This window comes from Gymnoscopelus microlampas (genome assembly GCF_963454915.1).
Source record: "Gymnoscopelus microlampas genome assembly, chromosome: 6".
In the NCBI taxonomy this organism is placed as follows: domain Eukaryota; kingdom Metazoa; phylum Chordata; class Actinopteri; order Myctophiformes; family Myctophidae; genus Gymnoscopelus; species Gymnoscopelus microlampas.
The window spans coordinates 20,025,185-20,052,538 of NC_139943.1; the positions used below are offsets into that span (position 1 = coordinate 20,025,185).

General features: G+C 42.2%; 1 protein-coding gene across 3 annotated transcripts in view; it reads left to right on the forward strand.

Annotated features, from left to right (window-relative positions):
- Positions 1-725: 725 nt before the first annotated feature.
- Positions 726-27,354, forward strand: part of ripor1 (RHO family interacting cell polarization regulator 1) — a 68,985-nt gene continuing 42,356 nt past the window's right edge. For 2 of the 3 annotated variants that reach the window (XM_084058910.1, XM_084058911.1), the window contains exon 1: positions 726-1,332. Coding sequence is in view for 1 of the 3 variants with exons in the window: in XM_084058909.1 (XP_083915035.1) it covers positions 24,667-24,685 (19 nt within the window). In the remaining 2 variants the exon portion in view is untranslated. Of the gene's footprint in view, positions 1,333-24,271; positions 24,686-27,354 lie in introns of those variants that run through there. The other variant, XM_084058909.1, reaches the window with a different exon arrangement.

The following is a 27,354-nucleotide window of genomic DNA, read 5'->3' on the forward strand; positions in this document are numbered from 1 at the left end:
CATGAACCACTTGAACCCTAGCATCCCTTTTCCGAGGAGAACAGAGGGAAAAAAGAGCAGCAAAAGTTTATCTGAAACAACATTTTATACAATATAGAGGGGGTCCCTGCTTCATCTCTCTCTCAGCTAGGGGGTCCTTGGCCTGAAAGACCATTGGTTCTCAAAGTGGGGTCCGGCCATCCATTTATACGTTGGCTATTCCAAAATACCAGATATACAAGTTCACAGCGCATTACTTTGTGCCACGTTGCGAGCTTGTACATCTGATATTTTTGAGATTTTTTGAAAAATTATAAAAGATTATTATGATTTTTTAAAAATAATTTTGATTTTTTTTTTTTTTTTTTAACACAAATATGCTGTTCTGGGGGTCCCTGTCTTATAACATTTTCAGATGGTGTTCCACGGCCAAATACATATCAATTTAGGAGTCCTTGGCACTAAAGAGTTTCAGAACTACTGCATTACACCATAGTTTTTTTTCAATTAAATGCATTAGTAATTAGACTTTTAAATTAATTTGGAAAGCTTATGCATTCATTCAACTTTTAGGGTCCAAAATCAGAGAGAGCACCCCTTCCCCCATCATGATCTCCTCTGCCACCTTCCTTGCACCCCTCCTCCTCCCTCTGAGAGAGAGAGAGAGAGAGAGAGAGAGAGAGAGAGAGAGAGAGAGAGAGATTGTCACTGAACAGAACTGTCTGCATGCAACGAACGGAACGATATAACTAGTGCAAGACGCGTGGTTCCAGTGATTTACCAAACGGAGAAAACGATCATCTCTATCTGTCCACATTAGGACGCGGTGAAAGCTTTGCCGTTATATTGTTTCACTAAAGAGGATCGCCTGCCCTTGAAGACATTAGCAATAGAGGCTATTATTATCGATAACGTTTTGTTTGATTGTGTTCCAGTACTGCTACTATTTCTCTGTGTCGATACACTACTAACTGGACACGGGGCGGTTTTGTGCGTCGCATCATTTGTGTGCTTGGTTTATTTCGGGAGAACGGAGGTTGGGGGGGAGTCAGTCAGTCTGCACTGTTCTCTGCTCTGCTCAGCTCTGCTCGCCCCCCGGGGACCGGAGAGAAAGTGACAGAGAGAGAGAGAGAAACTGGGACGACCGAAAATGAAGAGGAGAATTGGGGCCGCACAATATTCTATTCTACTGACTGGAAGTGAAGGATATTATTGAGTGAACAGCGCCGAGGAATACGCGTCTATATACGGGACACACAGGCTTGGGTTGCTGAGGATCAAGGACAGATTTGGCTCCAGTGACTGAGAGACGAGAGAGAGATAAGCCTCACACACACACTCCGCCCGAATCATGTATGTTGGTTCAAATATTTACAGTCTTTGCTTGAGTTGTTAATGTAACTCCATCTTTTTGTAGCTAATGCAGTGGTTTTCAAAGTGGGGTCCGGGGACCCCCAGGGGTCCTTGGGGGGGGGGGGGGGGGGGGGGGGGTCCACTTCCAGGGGGGGTCCACAGCCAAATTAATAGTTAGGAACCAAATTGACCCTTATGTGTCTGTAACTAGAGTGTACAAATGTACACTATCAGAGTTAAATTAACACTGATGATGATACTACAGTGTAGATTTGGGACCCCCAAGAAATTAAAATGGTTAAGTCCCTGGCTGGCATATCTTTTCAAATGGTGGTCCGTGGGCTAATATGTGTCAATTTGGGGAGTCCTTGACACACAAAAGTTTGAGGACCACTGAGCTAATGCATACTTATGTTAAACCTGATGCCCCTTACTCACTTAAAAGGGTCATCTGTCTGGTTAAACAGATAGTATAAGGAAACAGCCTGCATAGTCTTGAGCAGCAGCAGGTGATCTACTATAAAATATCCCCCTTTACACTGGGAAACTCTTCAAGGTTAATTGGTCACAAACTATGTAGGCTACTTTATTCTGTCACTGGTTTGGTTTGCAATGCAGGACAATTGCGAGCCAGAATGAGTTATTATAACCACAATATGCAGCAGAATAACTTTTGAACCTGCGTGCGAGGTGGGTGCATGTGATGTGAGTGTGTGTTTGTTGTTGTGACTCATACAAGGGAAGGGAGGTGCGGTTATGAGTGATTGCAGATTTACATGATGGTCTGTAGCCTATGATATTGGTCAGTGTGCACTGCGTGCACATTCATCCAGTCAGTCTGTCTCCATCTCCTCCTCCTCCTCGTCATGCTGTATCACAAGGCAGCACTTGTATCTGAGCCATTCTTTGTTTGAATATTGAAATATTTAGGAGAACGATGCAGACAGTGGCAGACTGGCAGTAGACATACATTGGGATATTCCTATGACAAATGAGGGTTAGAGAAACTCAGTATGTATACTAGGGAGGGATGTTTGTGTGCAGAGATGTGTCGGAGATGTCTATGTTAATACCTGTTGTTTGTCAAACTGTGTACAGTTTAATCAGTGTTAACTCAGTGTTATTAAATTTGGAGTAAAACAAATATTGAATTTAATGCTGAGGATTTTGCTGTGTAGGTAGATCTAGATAAAGACTTAGTGCTATACTTTATAGCACTACTAGACAATTCCCCTCTCTCTCTCTCTCTCTCTCTCTCTCTCTCTCTCTCTCTCTCTGCTCAAATCTAATTCCAGTGTTGACTTTAGGTCCAACTGTGAAAGGGAATATGGAATACTGTACACTCTGTCTGACCCCCCTTCTCCCCCGCCAGGCACGAGCATTCTATTTTTAATCCTTAGTTCAACACATCTAAGCATTTCTCAGATCAACTTCAAGTGTGCGTTAGCTATGCTGATTAGACCCCAGCCAAGAAAGCCTACACCAAAAGATTTCAAGTCAGATTTGCGTGCCAATCATTTATACAAGGTAAAACAAGGACAGCATTCCAAGCGTAGGTAGAAATGAAGGTAATTATTCTGACAAGACACGGGACAGGATGTTGATGTTTTAGGGTGGACCTGTTTGCTTTAGGATTATTAGGATTGTATTGGCTTGTGTAGAAGTGTTTACATACAGTATGGCTAATAGAGATACAGTGTGCTGCTTAGGACTAGTTTGGGATAAACTGCCCTAGTCATTCTTAATAGACAATAGCCATCCCTCTACTAGGATCATGGGATTGCACTTTATTAATACCCCCAGGGGGAGCAAACAGTCCATCCTTTTTGTTTGGGGGGGGGGGGGGCTAACAGTCATGTTTGCATAGCCAACTAAGGAATGCAATATTTGAGCATCCTGGGCGTAACGTAATGCATGGTTGGTTTTACAAATTGATTCTACAATCACTACCAGCCAGAGAGCGACAGTCTACAAGTCATTTTCAATGGAAGCCTCTGACATGAACCGATTAAGTGATTAAAGCTATTTAACTGTTTAAAATGTTACTTTGACCAATCTGTATGGTAGAGTATGTTAAATATGTTAATACAATATTACTTTATACAATTGTTCTCACTGCTTTAACTGTTGTATCCTACTGGGCTGGCTCACCTGCCAGTGAGGAGCCCCCACCGGGAGGACGTAGAGCCTCTGTCCTACTCCTCCCGCCCAACACTCCCTGGCTGCTGTCGCCAGCAGTAGAGTATGTGCACTGTGTGCAGTGACAAATATCACCCTCCCTGCTTGGCTTCCCTGCGCCAAACACGGGTCAATTGTCTTCGTATAGATTAAGCCTGATGCACCGCCGTGGATTCGAACCTCCAGACTATACGGTGCTGGGCAGGTACTTTACCACTGTGGCACCCGAGCGCCCCGTCTCTCTGCTCTTCTATTGAGAAATGTATATCCTGTGGTCTGGTTTGACCACTACTGGCTCACAGGTGGTACTGCCTGAAGGTCAAAATTCAATTTGTCCTCCGAGCAACTAGCCATTCTCTATTAGCTGAGTGGTAAATATGTCAGCACTTGCATGGGGGACCAGGGTTCAAACAAATCAGTAGGACATGAATGTTACAAAGCGTAGCTTTAAAGTGACACCTGACTCTTGCTGCTGCGTGATGCGCTACAAATCGAAGTTGAGCTGGTCTCCACCTTTTTCATCGCTCTAATGACACGGTGTAGCATCAAACAATCATATGTTTTTGGTTCACCATTTCCACACCCCTTCTCTCTCCCCACATTTCCTGCTCCATTCCATAAATGGAAGAAAAACTCATACTTGGCATTAACCAGTTCCCTTCCCTGTGCTTTTTAACTTTAGCCTTTGCATTTACGCAGTGAGCATGATCAACCCTTGAACAGTGACTCTGCGACAATGCGATGATGTCAGTGGTAGGCAGGTTTATGAACTGTCCATAGCGTCCTCTGAGACAAATGCCGAGTAGACAGAAATGGGACCATCTTATAATCAGCATTAGAGAGAACCAATTAATTATAGCATATAAGATACTAAATTGAAAATGGGTGAAGTGAACCATTAAGTGTGAATTTTAGCTAATCATGTTATAAGTTGTGACTTTGGCAATCTGCTTTTTAAAGTGAGATTGACGGCATTGCTAGCATAACTCAAATATGGCCCACAGTTCTCTATACCAACATGCTTTCCTAAAAGAGTATTTTGATTGGCATCCAAGGCACTGCGAATGAAAATGAAAACAAAATGAGCATGTTGGTCTCAAGTGACAAAATGACACTAGTTCACACAACCTGCTCCCTCCACCTGACTGTGGGAAAACTGTTCCCAACACTAGGAGACAGAGACACACACACACACACACACACACACACACACACACACACACACACACACACACACACACACACACACACACACACACACACACACACACACACACACACACACAGCGCAACATGAACAGTAGCTGCATTGTGCCATTGAGGGCTAACTAGATCAATGCAGGGCTGTCAGAAGGCCTAATTCAGCTAATGATCACGTCAACATGGCCAAGCTATATGAAATGGATAGGCAGAGTAGGAGGGGATTTCTCAATCGCCTACTTAACCATTTGTTCAGGGTTTCACCCATTCAGGCATAAAGCATAAAGGCATAAAGTATTCTGTTCTGTTCTGTTCTATTCTGTAATGTTCTGTTCTATTTTTTTTTGATCAGAGTGTGCTCACTCCTTTACTCATTCACTCTCACAAAATCACTGACTGACAGACTTACTGACTGACTGACTGAGTGACGACTCACTCACTCATGCTTACAGTATAGTCCCGTTCAGATATACAAGATCTGCATGCTGTGATGTGTTCATGAGTGGCTGAACAGTGGGCGCCATTTCTTGTCTTGTGAAAGAAAAGCTGTCACACTCAAGTGAACCAGTGGTTTGAGGCCTGTGGAAACCAGTATGTGCCACAGCCTTACCGGTCGTAACGTCTGGGCTCCAGCTGAGCCCTTCTAGGAGACCTGTTGTCCACCTGAGCCTTTGGGCTATTTGAAACAGCTGGGAATGAAGTAGGCAATATGTAGGGAGGCGATTTTTTTTAGGGCATTGCACTAGTCCAGAGGAGCCTGTGTGGGGGTGTCTGGGTCCTTAAATTGTTTTAGACATTCATGTAATTCATGTGCAATTACATGAATGTGTGTGTGTGTGTGTCTGTCTGTCTGTCTGTCTGTCTGTCTGTCTGTCTGTGTGTGTGTGTGTGTGTGTGTGTGTGTGTGTGTGTGTGTGTGTGTGTGTGTGTGTGTGTGTGTGTGTGTGTGTGTGTGTGTGTGTGTGTGTGTGTGTGTGTGTGTGTGTTTGTGTGTTTTTACCACTACATAAACCAGCTCTCTGGCCTGGCAGTAGGGGCCCAGTGGCCTGACATTCTGTAATCAGTATGCAGTCTGCTCCATGGACTGCCTTGGGCCTCTCTTCTCTCTCTCCTGCACGCACGCATGCACACACACACACACACACACACACACACACACACACACACACACACACACACACACACACACACACACACACACACACACACACACACACACACACACACACACACACACACACACACACACACACACGCACCTACTGCTCTAAAGTTAATGACTTCCCCTTGTTGACTGCACTTCCTGTAAGAAATGGACAAACAGCCAATTAGCGAGTGTGCGCACACACACACACACACACACACACACACACACACACACACACACACACACACACACACACACACACACACACACACACACACACACACACACAGCAAGTGCACAAATGATACACTAACAAGTGCACACAGTATTTACAGTACATGCACACACATGCATGCACTCACACGTGCAAATGCACTCAAACTACACAAATATGTGTATACACATATGTATACAATATGACTATTAAATGCAAAAAGAGTTGATGAGTTTGACTTTAGTAGATAGTGGTTTAGCCAGTAGTAAGTATACAGTATACACTTTTACTCTATCTGGATCTGAGGCATCACTTTAAGTCATAATTTTCTGAAATTAATGGTTAAAGCCTCACTATGTAACTTTTTTTAATTAGTACATTTTAATTTTGTCCAATCTATATGCAGTGATGCTATGCTCATTTGAGAAGTGGTTGCTCTCTATTTTAATGACGCGTCGCGACGCGCACGTCGCTTAACACCTACAGTACAGGTCACACAATGGACAATTGATATGCATATAGGCTAATTCCTATGTTAATGTACCTGGCGTGAGTCGGGAGCATTTGTAAACTTTGATGAAGTGTGAATTTAAAGTAGTTTTAAATCTATGCGTGTCCCTGCGCGTCCCCCTGGCCAAATAAGTGGTTGCTCGGCGTGCAACCCCGTCCACTGAGCATTGCACCCCTGTCTATATGGTGGAGTATGTTAATACATTATAACTTATACAATTGGGGTGGTTGTATTTAGTCTCCCTGCTCTTCTATTGAGACATTTAGATCGTGTCAAAGGTCATGCCTCACCTAGACACAGGATCTGAAACGAATTTTGACCTGATGGTCAAGATTCACATCATCCCCTAAGCAAATAGAGCCGGCTCTTTTAGCTCAATGGTAAAAATGTCAGTTTCACATGATCAGCATGTCCACTTTGTCCAGTCAAAATCCTAGATCCAGCTCTGCCCCCACAATACCTTACGGAAAAAAAAGTTTTGCTTGTCTGTTTAATACCATTTGTTGTATTATGTATATGCTTATGTTGTCATGACAAGAGCTGGCTTGGATTGCATTCACAAACAAAATCTCCTGTTCAGTGATTCTATGCTTTTTTTGTGTACTGTAGATACAGATAAAGAGGGTTGTCTTTAAAAGCTTTCTTTGCATTCCTATCCAAACACATGAGAGTCCTAGGGATGATCGGAGAGTCCTTCTGTAGGCCAACCTATGATTGTGAATTGATTCGATTCTATGCTTAAAGAGATATTTCACTTTCAAACATGTTTGGGCTCATTTTAAGGTGTACTCTGGCTTTTGTGAGCACCCCAGACAGTTTTTAAGTTGCTTGATTCCATGATAGATTTGTCTAAAACATCTGTCCTTGGTTCCGGTGACTGATATTGTCTTTCTAATACGTGAAATAAAAAAATAAAAATAAAATAAAATGATAAAATAAAATAAATCTGTCTGAGGTGCTCACAAAAGTCTGATTTGACCTCAAAATGAGCCCAAACATGTTTGAAAGTGAAATATCCCTTTCATTTATACTCAATACAGATCGGCTATTTTCGGCGTGCGATACCAGCACACAACAAAGCATGAGTCAGGCTTAGGCTTCACCATATATGTTCCTATTGGATATTTCCACAAGAGGAAGGAACACATTTCTACATTTCTACATCAAATACCTACTGCCAAGTTCACCCCAAGAATAGTGACACTAGGGTTCATATGGTAGCCTGATAATTATTTTGTTGTGTCACTTGCCAAAATATATGAAGTGGTACAATGTGTCATGATGTTAGTCACTTGAAATCTGCTATTTTTAAGTACGAATGAGGTATAAAGACAACTGCAGCCAGGATGGGTCAGTTGTATTTAACAGAGAGACTGAACGTGGTCAGTGTGTGTGTGTGTGTGTGTGTGTGTGTGTGTGTGTGTGTGTGTGTGTGTGTGTGTGTGTGTGTGTGTGTGTGTGTGTGTGTGTGTGTGTGTGTGTGTGTGTGTACACAGTATAATGTCCTAGCAGTGGCCTGTAGTGAGTGAGTCATTCCAGTGCAGCTGCTCTCTCTCTAATAACAGACTTGTTACTGCAGTAATCATACAGTATACTGACTGGTACACACACAGTACATATACAGATCCACTCCAACAAACCCATAAATATAGAGAACATACTGTAGCTCCTTGGCCCTTTCCTGACCTTGCGTTCTCTCTCTGAAAGTGAACCCTGTGTGTATGTTGGGATGAAATCTTGTCGGTACCAGTGGTCTAAATTATGTCCAAACACAAACAGTCTCAACAGAACAAAGTGCAGCAGGACTTAGCTGCACACATTAATCAGAATACACAGGAATCTTAAAGTCCCATGGTGCGGCCCGGACGGCTGGCGTAGCGGTCCGGGCACCTAGCCCGAAAGCGTGTCGCGGGTTTGAATCCCGATCCCGACGACCTTTGCTGCGTATCACTCCCCATCTCTCTCTCCCCATATCCTGTCAGTCTACTGGCCTATCAAATAAAGGCATAAAAGCCCCCCCAAAAATCTAAAAAAGAAATACAAAAATAAATGCAATTATTTGACAATATGAAAAAAAAGCCAACACAAACAATTATGACGACAATGCAAAAATGATTGCGATTATGTAATAATTGTGTTGCTCTAAAACATCTTGCCTTCTTAATCTTCCTGATTCCCCCTCACCTTGCTTTCCTCATTCCAGGCATGCTGGCTCTACCACAAGTCTCTCTACCACAAGTCTTCCTCTAAAGTTAATGACGGTGTACAGTCAGGTGACTCTGGTGCAGACAGAGATAGTCAAATAATTACCCATCATCACACCTTTTGGCAGAGAGACTCGCTGCCTCTCTGTTATCCTAACTGAGACAGAAAGAGAAGAGGGCAATTATTGTTGGTCCTCCAAGTTTTGTAAACTCACTGTATGTTAGTTTCATCACTTTGATAATACAAGATCAATGCAGGTCTGTCTGAGATGAACGGCACGAAATACAAAAAGTTATGGATTGCAGTTTTAATTCAATTCAGAATCATGACCCTAAGCTCTGAGCACACGCACGCACGCACGCACGCACGCACACATACACAGTCTGACTTCTTCAGCATGTGTCCCTGGTTGTCGTCAATGGTTAAATAGATTGAGGAAGTGGCACGATTGTTGCTAGATATTTATCTTGTCAATGCCTCCCACTCATGGATGCCACACATGTAGCACCTACTCATTAAAACACTCTATTTATGGTGGACAGAGAGAGAGGGAGAGAGAGAGATAGAGAGATAGAGATATACTGTAGGGTGGTTTTGCTGCTAAGGAGGAAACGAGAGGCTCTTATTTCATTGGGTGCCACCGTGAGCCACAAATGAATTTGTTTTGTCAACGCAATACCAGCGTTGATATTTCTATGAGAGAGATTGTCAAGTCAAACTCCATAGAGAAATCCATCAGTTGAGCAGCTATACACACAGCATGACAAATCACCAGAGTTCGTTGGCAGTGCTGGAAAAAGTACTAAAATGTTTTACTTACTGTAAGTAAAATGTAATGGAGTAGAAGTAAAAGTAAAGAAAATTGGAAATACTACAGTAAATTAAAAGTACCTCAAAATTGTTGGTTGGTAAAGTACATTGTTCACTTACTGTAACTGCTGTTGGTGACAGTATAGGGCTGGATACAAGACCACCTGAACACTTCTCTACGATCTACAAGTTGACTTTGTAGATCGGTTATTTTTGGCGAAGATGTTTGGTTTGAGGGGAAAAGGGGGGCGCACAGTGTATACCAGTGGTTCCCAAACACTGGGTCGGGGCCCATTTGTGGGCCATGGACCCATTTTGAGTCACGAGTCGAGTACATTGTTTTCCTAGATTAAAAAGTAAAAAAATAATATATATATAGACAAAACCATTTCCGAAAGTCTGTTTCCATAAAAGAAGAAATAGTGAAAATAGCTGATCTACAGGATGTGAGCTTGTAGATCGTCTATTTACAGTTCATTCATAATGTATTTTTGTGCATTTGCGTGCGTGCAAACATTTGTCCCCAAAGTCCTTTAATTCCTGAAGGGAACATAAAGACCACTGTGTTGTGTTGTTGCTGCTGTATCTGCAATGTGAAGACCTGATGTGTTCTAGTGTGTGTGTGGGGGGGTTATAGAGGACACCCTGTACTTAAAGGACCATACTGGTGGTCTGGCATGTGTAGTCCACTGACTGTGACTCACGGTATACTTGAAATTACTGACCATTTTCAAAAGCATAACGTGGTTTGTTTTACTTTTAAGGAAGCCGTTGGATTGATTTCAGAACAGTATGAAAATCAGCTTGCAGAGACTGGAAACTTGCTTGAGATTGTCAATCCAACACACTAAATAAATATAGTTTTTGGTCAAAGTTGTGTTATTGTTGCGTTTTAAATTACATTTAAAATCATTTCAAAGCACCAATTTGAACTGAAGTCTTGCTGAAAATAGTCAAAAATGTTGCGAAATCCCAAACAATCAGGCAGGAAATGTGAGGTTTACTCAGTACAGAAATCTCAGTCATCAGATCATTGTGTGCACATAATTGTGAGGGGTCATAGAAATAACTTCAGTCAGGCTCACTATAAAGAAGTCAGTTTTAATTGTGTAGAGCAGGGGTCTTCAACGTTTTCAGACCAAGGACCCCCTAGCTGAGAGAGAGATGAAGCAGGGACCCCCTACTCTATATTCTATTTTTGTATAACATTGTGTTTCATATTAAAGTTTTTTTTTACTTAGTCTGCTCTTTTTTCCCTCTACACCTATAGCCTCTTAGGGTTCAAGTGGTTAGTGTAAAAAAAACGAAATCCTATCACACAAAGATTTGGCGGGCCCCCTATAGTAGCTCTGAGGACCCCCTAGGGGTCCCGGACCCCCTGTTGAAGACCCCTGGTGTAGAGTTTCAAAATCTGTGATAAGATTTGAGTCAGTCAAACACTAATTTCTAACCCCAAACCCCCAAAAAGGGTCAAGTCTATTTTCTGATTATTACCTACATAACAAGAGCTAAAGTATCTTTTAACGAGTCCATGTCCCTGGGTGAGGAGAAGCTATATTTATCATTTCAGCCCCAAGCTACAGTAGCTGAAGAACAGTGACTCTCTCTAACAGGCTGTTAAGACTGAAGAAAAACATTATTTAGCCGAGGTGTAGTGACAGACAATTTTATGAGTGTGTCGGTGCGAGTCTTGTGCTGTTCCTTGTTCCTTAATGTGTTATTTCTTGTTTGTGTGACCGTACCTGGTGGGTGTATATGTGACTGTTTGTCCATCTTTTATACATTGTGAGGTATAGGTTAAAGGGATAGTTCACTCAAAAATATATATTTCTATCGATTTGTCACCCCATGGAGACTTGAATACATGGATATTTTTTTGTTTTTGTCACATTCGTAAGCCAATAATTTGGTGAACAGCGGACTGGTCGGCAGCGATTCCGGTAGGAGATACAAAGGAGACTCTTTGTGTCTCCTATCGCAACCGCTGCCGGTCATCAAATTATTGGCTTAGGAATGTGACAAAAAAAAACAAAAATCCATGAATTCAAGTCTCCAAGGGGTGACTAATCGATAGAAAAGAAGTCATTTTGGGGGTGAACTATCCCTTTAAGTCAGGACCCTTGCATATATAGACTATATTTATAGACTATATACATATAAGGCTCTTACAGATTAGGGTCAGTGGTTCAGCTCTTCTGGATGACCTGACCCAACATGATCTAATATTGGGTCTGGGCACCTAGGCTGCAATGCATCATTTTACTATCTCTGCACCGGAGTCACCTGACTGAACACAGTCATTAACGTTAGAGGAAGACATCAAGCTTGTGGTAGAGCCAGCATGCCTGGAATGAGGAAAGCAAGGGAAAGGGGGAATCAGGAAGATTAAGAATCACGCACAAAGATGTTTTAGAGCAATACAGTTGAGGATAGGCCTGTCACAAGTATTACATAATCGCCCAATTGCAATTATTTGAGATAATCGCAATTATTTTTTTGGCATAATCGTCGTAATAGTTTTTTCTTGTTGAAAATATAAAAATGTCATATATGCCCTGTGCACATTTTGGTTACAAAGCCTAAAAGACCAAAAAAAAACTTTTTTTATTATATATTCCAGTGTTCAATGCCAATGCCAACAACACAATTAAATTGTTAATCGCAATTATCTGTGTAATCAAGTAATGTACTGTATATGTACTATGTCTACAGGTCAGATTGTGTGTTGTGTGTGTGTGTGTGTGTGTGTGTGTGTGTGTGTGTGTGTGTGTGTGTGTGTGTGTGTGTGTGTGTGTGTGTGTGTGTGTGTGTGTGTGTGTGTGTGTGTGTGTGTGTGTGTGTGTGTGTGTGTGTGTGTGTTCGTTCAGCATGCATGCTAACATACCGGTTGGCGTGCCAGACTGCTAATGCCAGTGGTCATTGCCATGACTTGACTCTCACATGACAAAGTAATAACTTGATTACACTCAGCAACCTCTACTGCTTTAGGCTGCTTTGTGAAATAACAATATTGTGGCACGGTAGCTGCTAGAAGCAAAACAACCATGTTGCTGCCATGACCAATAACTACAACTAAATATCAGTACAAAGTGGGGTTTTAACTATGGGCACATTATGTGTGTACTGTAGTTTGAACCAGGAGCTACCATCAGCCAAGGTATTATCATATAATGATTAATAATGGTAATGAACTTTCATTTATAAAGCGCTTTTTGAAACATGCTGCCTGCCACACTTAACAGCTGGCAATAGCAAAACAGATCCACTGATTGTGCAATTGCCATGGCTCGTCACAGCACCCTCTCTCACACTGGAATTGAGTAACAGCTGTGTAAGAATGCCGTTTGTGGACTACAGCTCGGCAAGAGTCGGCCTTCACCACAGTAATTGCTGCCAAGCTCAACACAAAGCTCAGAGAGCTCAGTCTTACACTCCAACCATATGCAGCTGGATACTGCACTTCCTGACGGGCTGCCACCAGGTGGTGAGAATGGGCAGCATTAAGTCATTACGTCACGCCCTCTGACCCTGAGGGCGAGCCCCTTGTTCAGACCTTCAAGGCTGTGTGCTGTGTCCTCTCCTCTATTCCCTGTGACTGCGTGGCCACGCACAACTCCAACATCGGCCTACAGAGATGAGGTCAGTTCACTCACTGACACAATGGTGTCATGAGAACTTAAGGAGCTGATCGTGGACTACAGGAGGCCTCTATTCTCTATTCTTATTTTTTGAAATGGCAAAGCATTGGGAGCTTGTACAAAGACGAATATCACCTCCTCTTTTAAACCGTGTATTGTTTGCTTTTAAATTGATGCGTATAAAAACAAATGGCATCAAACATCTGAATCACTGGCATTTTACATGTTGTGGTGTATTGGGAAAACCTTTACAGGAGCTAGCCAATGTTAGTACCCACACCCTCTCCACGCACCTGAAGCTTAAGTCGAGGTCCAAGTCCAGTATATGAGTTAGCATGTGTCTGTGTAACCCTTCACTTGTCCTTCTAGCAGCTTATCCTATACGAGGGGTTAACCTATTGACACACAATGCGGGTGTGGGCCCACCCCGTAGCCCCGCCCCCCTGTACTACTTTCCAGCATTCAGCACTCCCCAGCAGTACCTGCTGGTGTCACTGAAGCAGATGGAGAAGACAATAACACTTATTGTTGGACTGGAGGCTGAGCCATAAGGGGCATGAATGGAAGGCTCATTTTCATTTAGCACTGGCAATGGGCAAAGTAGAAGTGCTGAGACTGTACATGACACAGATGGTATAGGCATACTACACTAGAGCTATTGGGTCAGGACCTGGAAGTGTGCCATGAGTTGTTCTTACAGTACATGCTCCATGCTCACAGATAAGGACTAGGCTGTTAGTGCGTACATTCAAGTATGTATGTTGTAAGTAAAAGTTTGTGGGAAGAAAATACAAGCTGTGTTCTGGTAATCAACCTACTTATGTGATTGTTGTGTAGAATATAGGCGAGTGTGTGTGTGTGTGTGTGTGTGTGTGTGTGTGTGTGTGTGTGTGTGTGTGTGTGTGTGTGTGTGTGTGTGTGTGTGTGTGTACATGGTTAAAAGTTTGTATGGGAAATTCTAAACAAATTTATATGTGTGGACTTTCTTTTTATGCCGACGGTTTCTGAACTGATTTGAACCCATATTAAGCAGGCTAATGCCAGTGAGTAGCCTACAATGAGCTAGTGAACTAAGCTACAGTATGAACACTCTAGTGACAGTTAAGCTGCTTATTGGCCAGCTGGGGTTTAACTTGGAAGTCCATACTACACACACACACACACACACACACACACACACACACACACACACACACACACACACACACACACACACACACACACACACACACACACACACACACACACACACACACACACACAGACACACAGAGAGAGAGAGAGAGTCATGTGGTGCTAGGACTAGTCTGTTACAGGAGTCCAACACAGGAATGTTCTACCGGCAGTGGCTGCTTGCCACTCATTTAGCTGACTGGCTCTGGATGTTATTTGATTGAAGTCACCTGTTGTTTACCAACCAAATGCAATACATACAGTAGAGCAGTGTTTCCCAAACAGTGGTGTCCAGACCCATTTGTATGGGTCGAAGTAAATATCCCTTTTTCCCATTTCCATTTTTTTTTTTTTTTTTTTTTTACAAAAATAAATACATAAATACAAACATTTCTCTTTTGGGTCACTCAAAAGTTTGGGAACCACATGCAGTAAAGAGTCAGTGCACACTACTTAATTACCTTGATGAGACACTTAGTACTTCACTCAAAGTTATGCAGTTGTGTGTGGCATGACTTTTTGGGGATTTAAACATTTCACATTGTGATTCAGACAAAAACTGTTATTGGTATGGTATTATTGACAGGAAAAAGCTGTTATCCTGCCTAAGATTGAGGATAGCATCTTTAAATATAAAGCCAGTAATTAAGATTGATGTCTTACGGATCAGACTGGATTCCTCCTGTCAAGAACTTGATGGATATACTGTAACCTAATGTAAGCATCGGTATGCATGCTTATAACCGCTATGTATACAAGGCCTAATATGGAAGACATACAGACACACATCTAAACATACAGCAACAACAACACACACACGCACACACACACTTACAGATATGAAGATACACGAATAGGCTACACATACACAGACACACACACACACACACACACACACACACACACACACACACACACACACACACACCCCCAACACACACACAACACACACACAACACACATGGAAATGCACACATGACTTCTGAATGCAGCAGCATGATGTTAAGCTGTGAGCACTCAACACATCTCAATGGGAACATAAATTAACAGTATGCAGCTGGGTCAGTCAGTCTCTGCCTTATCGTACAGCTACAGCTGTAGCAGGCTGGATGCTCTCGCTCTCCCACTGTCCCGTGTCCCTATCTATCATTCGCTCTCCTTCACCACACGACAGGGAGAGGACTCAGCAGAGAGAGTGGATAGATAGTGTGAATTTACATTTGGCATGGGGACCTTCACGGCAGGTCAGAATATCATCAGGGGACAGGGCCCTGACATTTCTATTACTGGCTCCCCAGGACAGAGAGAATGGTAAGGAAGCAGGCTACAGCCTTCATGTGAACCCCGCCACACACTGTGAATCAACACAGTATTGTTGATTCTTTTCAACATGATCTGCTGAAAGAATAGCGTTATATGAGCAGTTTAACAGAGAAAACAATGTAAGTATCAAGTTATCATCACCAGTTGCAACCGCAGAAAGATGATTATAAATAGTGTTGATAAAATGCGTTTTAAAAATAGGAAGGAAACCTAGAGTATTTGATTGATTGATTGAACATTTTATTAGGCAAAAGAATGTAAAACAACACAGTTACATTTATAATGCTTTTGTCTAAAAGGTCCGGCCAAAAAAGTCCTTGCGGGCTTGTTTCCGTTGGGGTCCTTGAATTAATTTCATAGACATTTAACACAGGCACATCCCATAATACCATATTTAAACTTTAAAACACATTTTTTTTGCCAAACATTCAAAGAATGAATGCTCAGTGCATAAGTGGGAATGAATGTTATGTCATTTGCAAATATTACTAAATTAATGACTTATGAATTGGACTGGAATGCTTGTGTGTGTGTGTGTGTGTGTGTGTGTGTGTGTGTGTGTGTGTGTGTGTGTGTGTGTGTGTGTGTGTGTGTGTGTGTGTGTGTGTGTGTGTGTGTGTGTGTGTGTGTGTGTGTGTGTGTGTGTGTGTGTGTGTGTGGGGGGGGGGGGGGGGGTTTATCAGCTAGACAACCAGAGGTGAACTCAAAATCTGGTCTACCAATGTGCAGTTACACTAACAGTGCTGTATGGGGGCTTGTATTTTGTTGTTTCTTTCTGTGTTGGACTCTCCAAGTCTCCTAATGAGGTTTTATGGATTCCACAGTTTATGAAATTCCTTCTCTCTCTACCCACCCCACTCGCCCCGCTATTGTTTCTCCCTCTCTCAATATTTTCCATCTAATTTATTTCCCCCTCTCAACATGTGTGCATGCATATAATTCTTTATGCATATGTGCGTGTTGGTTCACGTGTGTGAGTGCACACATGTGTGCTGCTTATGCACGTACTGTATGTGTTGATGTTTGTTTGTTTTCTCAGGGGAGAGAGATAGCTAAGCAAAGGAAGAGTAGGCTATGGTCTGATGAAATATCCCTCACTTTGATTTAAAATGACTGAGTTCACTAGAAGACTGTTGATGATTATGATGATGATGGAGGAGGAGAGGAGAGGTATGATGAAGCAAGAACAGGAGAAGAGTGGTGAATGAACAGCAATTAGTAACACATGGAAGAGGGGATAAGCCAGAGGATGAAGACGAGGAGATGTGTGAGAAACAAGTAGGCTAACTGGGCTAGGGTCCGACAATAACGAACGCCCGAATGCCTGGGGCAAGTTCGGGCATTGCCCGGGGCAAGCAAAGAATAACTGCGCGCAAGAGAAACCTGTCTAGACCTGCCCGGTCGGGCAACTGCCAATTGAGCGTGATGTTTGTTTCAAAATTAGTTGCGTTCATCCTTTGTGGAGCATGAAGGTGCACAGAAAGTTCCTATCCAGTCAGTAGTTTGTGAGATATGTTGTTTGGGACCAAAGTGGTGGATGGACTTATGGACGGACATCGCCATCCTTGGAGCCCTGCTGTTAGGGGTGCTAAAAAGGAGAGAAGACCAGAATTCATATTGAAAGATGATCACAGCACTGTATTCCTAGCCTGGTAAAACCCCCTCTCTCCGGAAATCTCATTTGCATTGGATTTCAGGAAGGAGTCTGGGATTGCTCAGAGAGTAAAGCTGCCCGGTCCGCTGAGTGTTAGAACCAACGGCGGCTGCTAGGGGCGGGATCATCCAATCACCTGCCAAGTAGCTTGAAAAAATTTAAACGCCGTCTGTCATCGATTCTGCTTCTGAAGTCTCAGATGGAACTAGGCTGTGAAACAAAATGTGTGTTGCAAGCTTCTTCCATTTGACGGAGCCAGGTTACTGTATTCCACCGTAAAGTACAATTGGTCCATAACATAAATTTGTCCAAACGCAAAAGTAAAAACTGTTGTAATCTAGAATGTCATCAACAGAACAGACACTTTCTACAGCTTCTCAGTTTGCACAACCAAGCTGATTTGGTTGTCTGGCAGTAAAGTTCTTAATCACACACATATTAAGAAAGAAAAGAGGAATAACAGTGAATGATAGAGGATCAAAAGAAAAACAAACCTGGTCTGATAGTGTGGCATGATGGGAATGGAAGGAATGTGTCCCCTGGTTGACTGTGTGTGTGTGTGTGTGTGTGTGTGTGTGTGTCTGTGTGTCTGTGTGTGTGTGTGTGTGTGTGTGTGTGTGTGTGTGTGTGTGTGTGTGTGTGTGTGTGTGTGTGTGTGTGTGTGTGTGTGTGTGTGTGTGTGTGTGTGTGTACGTGCATGCTTTCTTAGGATTTGTAGCTTGAACTTGTAAAGGAGGAAAGTAGTTGATGCTGATTGATGGCCTGAGGAGTGTAGTAAACTGCAGCTGTATATCACTACCATGTAAGGGAGTATAATGAGTCTTACTATAGCCCAGCCATGTTTACTCTACTAGCGCTACAAAGAATTCTGCCTTAATATTAACATTATAGATGCTTCTTCAAAATATGTTTTATCTACTAAATGGTGCATTTATATTTCTACTATATGTCTAGTCAGTAAGTATGTTTCCTAGTTCAAACCAAAGTATTACCATTGACAGTATGTCTGTGTGTGAAGTTTGTCCTATTCATTGATGTGATTGTCTGACAGAATGTGATGGTGGGACTTTGGTTGTGCGTGCGTGCGTGCGTGTGTGCGTGCGTGCGTGCAAAGACCATACAGACATGTCGGTGTGTGGGAAAAGGAGATAACCCAAGAGGCATCGTGTCTGTGTGTGTGTGTGTGTGTGTGTGCGTGTGTGCGTGTGTGTGTGTGTGTGTGTGTGTGTGTGTGTGTGTGTGTGTGTGTGTGTGTGTGTGTGTGTGTGTGTGTGTGTGTGTGTGTGTGTGTGTGTGTGTGTGTGTGTGTGTGTGTGTGTGTGTGTGTGTGTGTGTGTGTGTGTGTGTGTGTGTGCGCGTGCGTGCGTGCGTGCGTGCGTGTGTGTGTGTTTGAACCAGATAAGATTTTCCTGTATTGTCCTCATGTGTGTGTACTTTTTTTTCTAGATTTATATTGCAACTATACAGTCCTGTCCTGAGCTTCACAGATAAAATGTTCGTCCATCGCAGCTGTTATGTCAGCAACTCTGTTGTCCAAAACATTCATGGTGAGGACGTCTTCTTCCATCTGCACAGAGAGTCCTTCCACAGTTTTGTGGAATGTGTAAACAAACACCAGAATGTGTAGAAGTGGATGAACAGTTCATATCCTCACCAGAGCCTAGACTTCTTCACGGTATTCTTTGTCCCTCTCACCCCCTCCATCGCCCCCCTCCATCCCACTGTGGCCCCAGAGAGCATTGTGTGTTTTGTTTTTGGACAGCTGCGTACCCACACATACACCACCACCACCTCACATACACACCAACAACAGCTACAACAACAAATGACTTCTCCATACACGATATTTGCGGGGAAAAAATTGGAAGTACTACTTTCCCCAAGCTTGATTTGCATGCCGGGCAGTGTTTCTCTGGGGATTATCTTTGTTTGCGTGTGCTGCAATATTATAATCCCATTTGAAACACAATAAGACAATAGTCTGAATAAGAAATTGCCAAAACAGAATGTTTTGATTACAATGTCTAGAGAGGAAAAAGATGACTGGTCGCTACATTTTAGGGTGATCAACATGCACAGGACTTTGACAGAAAGGGCTTCTGGCTTCATAGCCACTGTTGTAGTGCTGGAACTGGTTATTACAGCACACCTTTTCAATGCCAGAATCTATTCTGTGTCTTAGTGACAGAACCACTATACTGAATTGATGGCCTATCTTCATTTTTCATACTTCTTTGCTGCATGTTGGTGAATCTATAATGTAGCTGTGTCTGCATGTAGAGAAAGGTATAAGCTCATAATACAGTACATTAGCTGTGCCTGCTTTTAATGTCCATGGTGGGGTTAAAACTGGTTTCCAACAAGTAATACCTTTTTCTTTGTCAGCATCACAGTCAAATTTCTTTAGTCTGACAGACATTGTCCGGGTGTGTGTGTGTGTGTGTGTGTGTGTGTGTGTGTGTGTGTGTGTGTGTGTGTGTGTGTGTGTGTGTGTGTAGGTTCAGGTAGTCATATGGGTGTGGTGAGATACAAACCTATCAGTGATTTGAGGACAGCTGTGCTACCAATCTCCAGAGAACCCCTGCTGTGCTTAACCTCTCCTTCCTCTCTAACCTCTTTTTAATAGTTTCCTGTGAAGAGCTAATGCCTTGCTTTGACATTTCACCCTAAAAAATCCACCCCTGTTTGATCTGTACAACACACACTGACTGATGCTCAGCTACACACTGACTGGAATAAAACAAAAAAACAGTAGGAACCATGCACACTCACATAGCACCTTCAAGCATTTATAGTTGTTACACTGTCGAGGAACCAAAACCAGTTATTTTTACTCTTGAGTACTATATAAGATAAGATATATTGTTATATATTAGTATATATATAAGATATAACAATACAAATCTTGCATTTATGAATTTAGCATAATGACACAGGCATGCACAGACATACCTGTCATGTACACATCATGCTCACATGCACACATACTGTAGACACAGATTGTGCACACATTCTTTGCCAACCAACCACACATGCACAAATCCATCATGGAAATTACAGGCCAATGTTTTCTGGCAGTGCAGTCTCTTAGTGCATTACAGGAATAGCTATGTACCAAAGTAAAAGCATTAGCTGTGTGTGTTCTTGTAGGAATGCATACGCACATTTGCGCTCGCGCGTGTGTGAGTAATTACTTGTATCTATATTGTATAATGCTCTCACGGTCAGAATGAATATGTACTGTAGGTGTTTAATTTGATGGCATTTCGAATCCAGGTAAAATTCACATTTGACTTGCTTTCTCCCTTCAAAATCTCGACCCCTGACTCAGCCGACGCTTCAATTACTTCATTTTAATTACTTTAGCCCACGCTTTACTCACGGTGATTAGCAATGCATAGGATGTGACTTATATGAGAAAATAAATCTATATTGGAAAATAAATGTGTTTTTTAAATTAGCATCTGTGTGTGTGCAGTGGACTGTAGCAAGTTTATCCTCGTTTGTCCCCCCTGTCTGTGAGCAGAGCAGACAGGTGTTGTTGGACATGGAGACAGTCCAGGTATTTTGCCTGCAGCAAGAAGATGAGGCAAATTGGAATATTATTTGTTTATATCTCTTATATGAGAAACGGCTAAAAGTCAAACGTCTATACGAACACAATTGGCCCATGTTCGGGGGAGGGAAGCCGGGCAGGGAGGATGATATTTGTCACTGCACACACTCCTACGGGCTGGGGCCGCAACTGTCAGCAGGGAGTGTTGGGCGGAAGGAGTGGGACGGAGGGCGGTGCTACATCCTCCCAGTGGGGGCTCCTCACTGGCAGGTGAGCCAGTAGGATACAACAGCAGTGACAACACACAGACATGTGTAGAAAAAAGCTTTCTGTTTGGCTGGAGTAAAATTCCCAAACATTTGGTACAAATGGGTGACAAAATTCATTTGCTAGAAAGGGAAGAGACCAAGGCACTCTTGTGGAAAAATGTAAAAGCCTTTAGTAGTCTGGCTAATGCATGGCTAATAACAGTCGGATGGCTTGCGGCAACAATGCCTTCATCAGGGTGACACAGAAATGTGTGTGGGGAGGATTAAATTGTCAAAAAAACACACACACACACACACACACACACACACACACACACACACACACACACACACACACACACACACACACACACACACACACACACACACACACACACACACACACACACACACACAAAAAGATCAGGGAGACCAAATACAACCACTGGAATTGTACAAGTTATATTTTATTAACATGCTCTACCATACAGATTGGACAAAATATTTTTTATTCACTAAAAAGGTTAAATAGTGTAGCTTTAAGTGATTACATTATCTACCTGTGATATTTTAATGTAAGCTAATAAAAATAAGGCAACAGACATTCGAACATGGAATAACTGTGAAGAACTAATTGATTTCCGATCAAACTGACTGCTGACTGAACAGAAAAGGCATCAGGATGAATCAAGCCTGGCTGTTAGCCTGACGCTGGAGCAATAGCTGCACAGAATGAATCTCCCTGGTAACCTGTTTGTGCCACTGCTTTCATGTAAGCTAGTCATGACTATGATTCAGGCAAGATAACTGGAAAGTCCCGGCTTAATCTGCTACCTACGTCGGTTCTGTGAAACGGGCCCAAAGTAGATTTTTAGATCAGTAGCTTTATAATGGCTTTATACTAAGCTAAAAACATGACGGGGTGGGACCTCTGTTCTGTCAAGTGAACTAACATAGCATCAGTAGCAGCCAATTCAATTACTGTGTTGGCTCCAATTCAACTTAATCAGTGTTATTGCAATGTATTTGACATCTCCCTCATCTAAAGGATTTCTAAGTGACAGTGACAGTATTCCATCAGTCATGAATCACACTGGTAAGCCACTTGTTTGAAGAGAAAGAAGAAGAATAGGGGGAGGTGTGAGTTGTAAATCAATCAGGCGAAAAGGAAGATGTTTTAACAGGTATTGCTCCTTGAAGTATTTCTGAGTGCTACTTTCATTTTCAATGGATGACACAGTCATAGCAATGTTGACTTTCTCATGTTGTACTTGGTATATTGGTATAGAGCAGTGGTTCTCAACCTGTGGGTTGGGACCTCCAGGGGAGTCCCCAAATTATTTTGGAGGGTCCCCCAGACGAGTTGCTTAATTTGCTAAATTGTTTTCTCACTCAACAGTAAACAAACCAACATACAGTATATTAGTGTATACAGGGTATCTGTAGGACTTTTAAGACCTTTTTAATACCTCTAAAATGACAAATTAGAGGCAGAAACTGTGAAAACAGCCAATACATGCTCAACAACGCCTGGCGTTCTGAGGCGTTGTGAGCATACATGTAGATTGGCTATTTTCACAATGGAACAGAGATAAACAAAATGTAATGCCTCAACTCATGCAATTCCAAGTGCTGGTGAGGGTGGGGGGTCCCCAGTTAAAATATGATTATTTTGGGGGGTCACGGCCTGAAAAGGTTGAGAACCACCAGTCAATCAGCTGGACTGTCACTTTTTAAAGTATTTTTTTACACTGTATCTGGAGTGTATCTCATACTCAAAACTCAACTCAACTCAAATTGTATTTATAGAGCACATTACAAGGCCAACCAAAGTGCTATACAACACATCAAAACAACAATGTTACAATTCATACAGTGCAAAAAATACAATATAATAAACAAAATACAAGCAGCGATTAAAAAAGCGTAGCAGAAGATGGTGAGGTAGAGAATAGTTGTGCTGTAACTGTTTAACTATTTTCAAAGGCCAGGGAAAAGAAGCAGGTCTTTAATAGTGATTTAAAAAGTGCTGTAAAAAGTGCCGTATGTGTCATGTTAAAAAATATACGACGTGAGAAATATGAACGGTATTTTCACTTGGCTACGGTTCCTTCGCCTGCAGGTGTCAAAGCTGTAACACTGTCATCATACTTTGAATGGTTGTGTGCAACATGTTTTAGCCAATTCCTGGAACTAAAACAAAGCTTCTCTGTTATGCAAATGATTACGTACTGTAGGTGCGTGCGTGTGTGCGTGCGTTAGGGCATTCACGAATAGTGATTTTTAGTATTCGAATTATTCGACCTATAAGTATTTGAATATTCGATTAATCGATTTGATTATAAAAAATAAAATAATAAAAAAATAAAAAATAAAAAAAATAAAAAGTTTTTTTTTTTTTTTTTTTTCAATGACATTGATGACTGGACTCAAGGAATGCGAGTTGACGTCACACCAGAGCTCACAGCTGCGTGTCTGCTGCAGAAAAGCCGCAAAAAAAAAAAAAAAAAAAAAGTCGAATAGTCGGTTTGATAGTCGAATATTCGATTATTCTGTTAATGCCCTAGCGTGCGTGCGTGCGTGCGTGTGAGATAATTCTCAAGGATAAAACTCTTTCATTTTTGGACCAGGGCAATTAAACAAAGTGACCAGTGAGGCAGTTTCAGAATTAGACTCAATGTTTGTCTTCATATCCCTGGTGTAATTGCTCATAATGATACACTAAGATATTCCACAGTGTGAGTCACTATTCGGTCCTTATACACGGCAAAATCCACTCCGGATTTAACTGTGTATGGACCAAAACAATGGAGAATAGGCCTGATTTTTGTGTGTGTGTGTTGCCCGAAACAATACCTTGGTACAGACAGCGAGAGGGAGTGTCAGGAAGATGGTGTGATGTCAGCAGGGAAGAGGAAAGGAAGTGAGGCAAGGAGAGGAGGGAGGGAGCACCCCTTTCCTGGCAGACAGCGCTCCCTCTCCTCTCTTTTCCCCTCCTGTCCTCTCCTCTCCTCCCGCTCTCGTTTCCTCTCCTCTCTGTCTCAGTGTGTTTGGGAATGCGAAAAAGGGGGGATCCCGGACCAAACGGTCCATCCAAGAGAAACAACAGTGTGTTAGCGGTCTAGGAGGAGGCAGAGAAGAAACAGAAAGAGAGAGAGATACAGACGGAAACCACAAAGACAGACGAAAAGAATTGTTACACTGTAGAGAGACAAGACAGAAGTGGGGACAGAGAGGCATACTGAGACATTGGAGAGCGGGAGGGAGGGAGAGGAAAGACCACAAAGTAAACTTGAAAGAAAAACTCCAGTTCCGTTTCCCAGGATTCAGTGTGTCTACAGGAAAGTCAGAGCGTTTTTCACGGTCAGTCAGTTCAGTTCCTATATTGCTGGCGCCCGGGGCCGAGGAAGCAGGACGTGTTTGGATTGGGGTGTAGAGTCCATACCGAGGAACCCTTTGGTTTCGACTACAGCTGCAATGTACAGTGGCTATGGAGGTATCATTCACCCCTCTCACTTTTTTTGCCTCTTCATTATTACTGTTATTATACTGTTGTTATTATTATAGTGTTACGGCTTTGACTACACTGTACTTGGCTGGTGGCAGGAGTGTGATAGGCAGTGTGTGTGGTGTTATTATGTAATGTTAGGAGCATGTTTTTGTTGCTATTATATTATAGGGCAGTGTGTCATATGACTTATGTTGCAGGTGTGTGTGTGTGTGTGTGTGTGTGTGTGTGTGTGTGTGTGTGGGCAGGGGTTGATTAGTTTTTCATGAGTGCCTTGAGTGTTGCATGTAATGCTGAGAGTATTATGCCTTGAGCCGTGTCCACAATAATTATGTCATATCTCTGTGTATGTCTATGAGCATGTGTGTGCATCTAGGTGAGGTCTATTTTTGAACTTATGATCACTGACTGTAAACTCTTTCATTAAAGTGGACATGCTGCTGCTACTATAGGAAATGTATAGAGGCTATTCCTTGACTAGTGATTTCACCTCACTGATAACTGTTTGGGAATGAAGATGACCGGCATTGCTTTCAGTACTGGATGTATAATGAAAAAAGAAAATGATTATTATTGTCCAAAAGGTCTATTTAAACTTTCTGGAATTGTTTACCATGTGTCATGGCCCTACTACGATATGGTTAGCATTGGCTTTACAGGTGTAGGCCAATGCATGAAGGCTAGGTTACAGTATTCCTGTTACTGTCACTATGGCCATAGGATCAAGTAAGCTCTTCCTGGTTCTGTCTGAGAGAACCAAAGAGAGCCTAACATGGCATAAACTATACATGCAGCTACTGTATGTACAATGCAGAAGCTCTGCTGTTCATTTTTGTCACTGTGTTATATCCTACACCTACCCAGCTAGCATAATGCTTCATAGGCTTTGCAGTTAGACTACAACAAGGCAACGTTATTTTAGTTGTCAGTACAGCCATAAGCTGAAGTAGGCTCTTCCTGGCACTGCCCTTGTAGCAGGATGTTACTCCCCTCCCTGTTTCCTCCTCCTAAAGGTTGTTATGAAACAAAGAGAGAGAAAATGTGAAAGAAACAATACTGCCTGCCTGTATGAAGTACAGACAGGCATGGTGTTGCAATAAAGAGTGGAAGTGAATGGTGGAATGATTAAGCTAACTCTGTTTGTCCTGCACAGCACATCTTTAGCTCCCCTCCATCTCACTGTTTAACCTGTAAACTGGATTTTTGCTACCTGCCCCTCTTTACAGGTGCCATTGACACTGGATAGCATATAGATGTTATTTTGACAGATGATCTTTACACCTTTCATTAGCACCTGTCTTATGTTTATACCTGGTTGTGTCTAGTCACAACCAGGTATGTCGGACTGGATCGATCTTCCTGCTCAGGAAATCCTGTTGTCATATGCACTTCTTAAAGTGTGAACAGAGGAATAGAATAGAATACTTTATTGGCAACAATTAGAAACACAGTATCACCAATTAAAAGCACCAAAATAGTTTGAACACCAAAATAGTTTGAACACAAAAACGCTTACGCTTGTTTCCATTGTGGTCCATTTGAAAACATACAACACCCAACAGGCTATACGAACAACCATACACAATAATAAATACTAACAGACAGTTAAGAACAGTACAGAATGATAGGACAAGTGACTTAACAAAGGCACACTGAAAGAGTCAGTCACCTGTAGCCAAGGGGCATTCCAGCCAGGGGATAAGTTGTTTATTTAAGTCCAATTAGTATATAAATGATAACAGATTGTCATTTTCAGAACAGTAGTGTAGGGCTATGGACACATCTAGTGTGCACTGCAGGGGTGGAGTCATTTCCTCATGAGTATTCCCATCATGATGCCAAACATTTATGTAGGCAAATGTAGGTGACAAAGGGATTATTCCCTCACGGAACCTGCAACCTATGTTGGCAAACCCTGCAACAGAGCCGAAGCACAGGACAGGTTGACCCGGCGTTTCCAAATACGTGCATCCGGGTCATGGTGGAGCGCAGCATCAGACCACATATTATGTTCCGTGCCCCATGGTGTAATTCTAACAAATTTTGTTTTATAGCGTAACTATTTTAAACACTGCAATATCAACGTTGCTTTACCAACATGTATGACAACATCACCAATGGTCTATCTATCTACAATATACAGTGAGCAGGCTATTTGTCTGTGAGCATTCGCGTCTTTGAACCGTTCACACAGCGAGCAAAACCTCAGGGCGCAAATAAGGATTTGCCTCTGACCTGGGGTTTTGCTTGGCAAGCTCCAAAAATATGTCGCAGAGTGGATAATCAGGGCTAAAATCTTGTGGTGTGAACTTGGAATAAAGTATTGAATCTAACTATTTTTTTTTCATTTTCTAGTTGAATATATTTTGTTTTAGTTGGTGTATTGTATATGCCAGTGGTTCTCAACCTGTGGGTCGGGACCCCCAGTGGGGTCCCCACTTGATTTTGGGGGGGGTCCCCAGATGGCAGTAAAGTGACAATTAAATGACTTTTAAGACCTTTTTAATACCTAGGGAAAAAAAGAAATGAAAAAAGACCATTACTTCATCAAATATAATCAACAAACTATACTATAAAAACTGGTCAAACATTGGCCAAATTGTCAAATAATATATAGAAAATAATATATAAGAAAGAAGCAAAAAGTTTGTAAATAG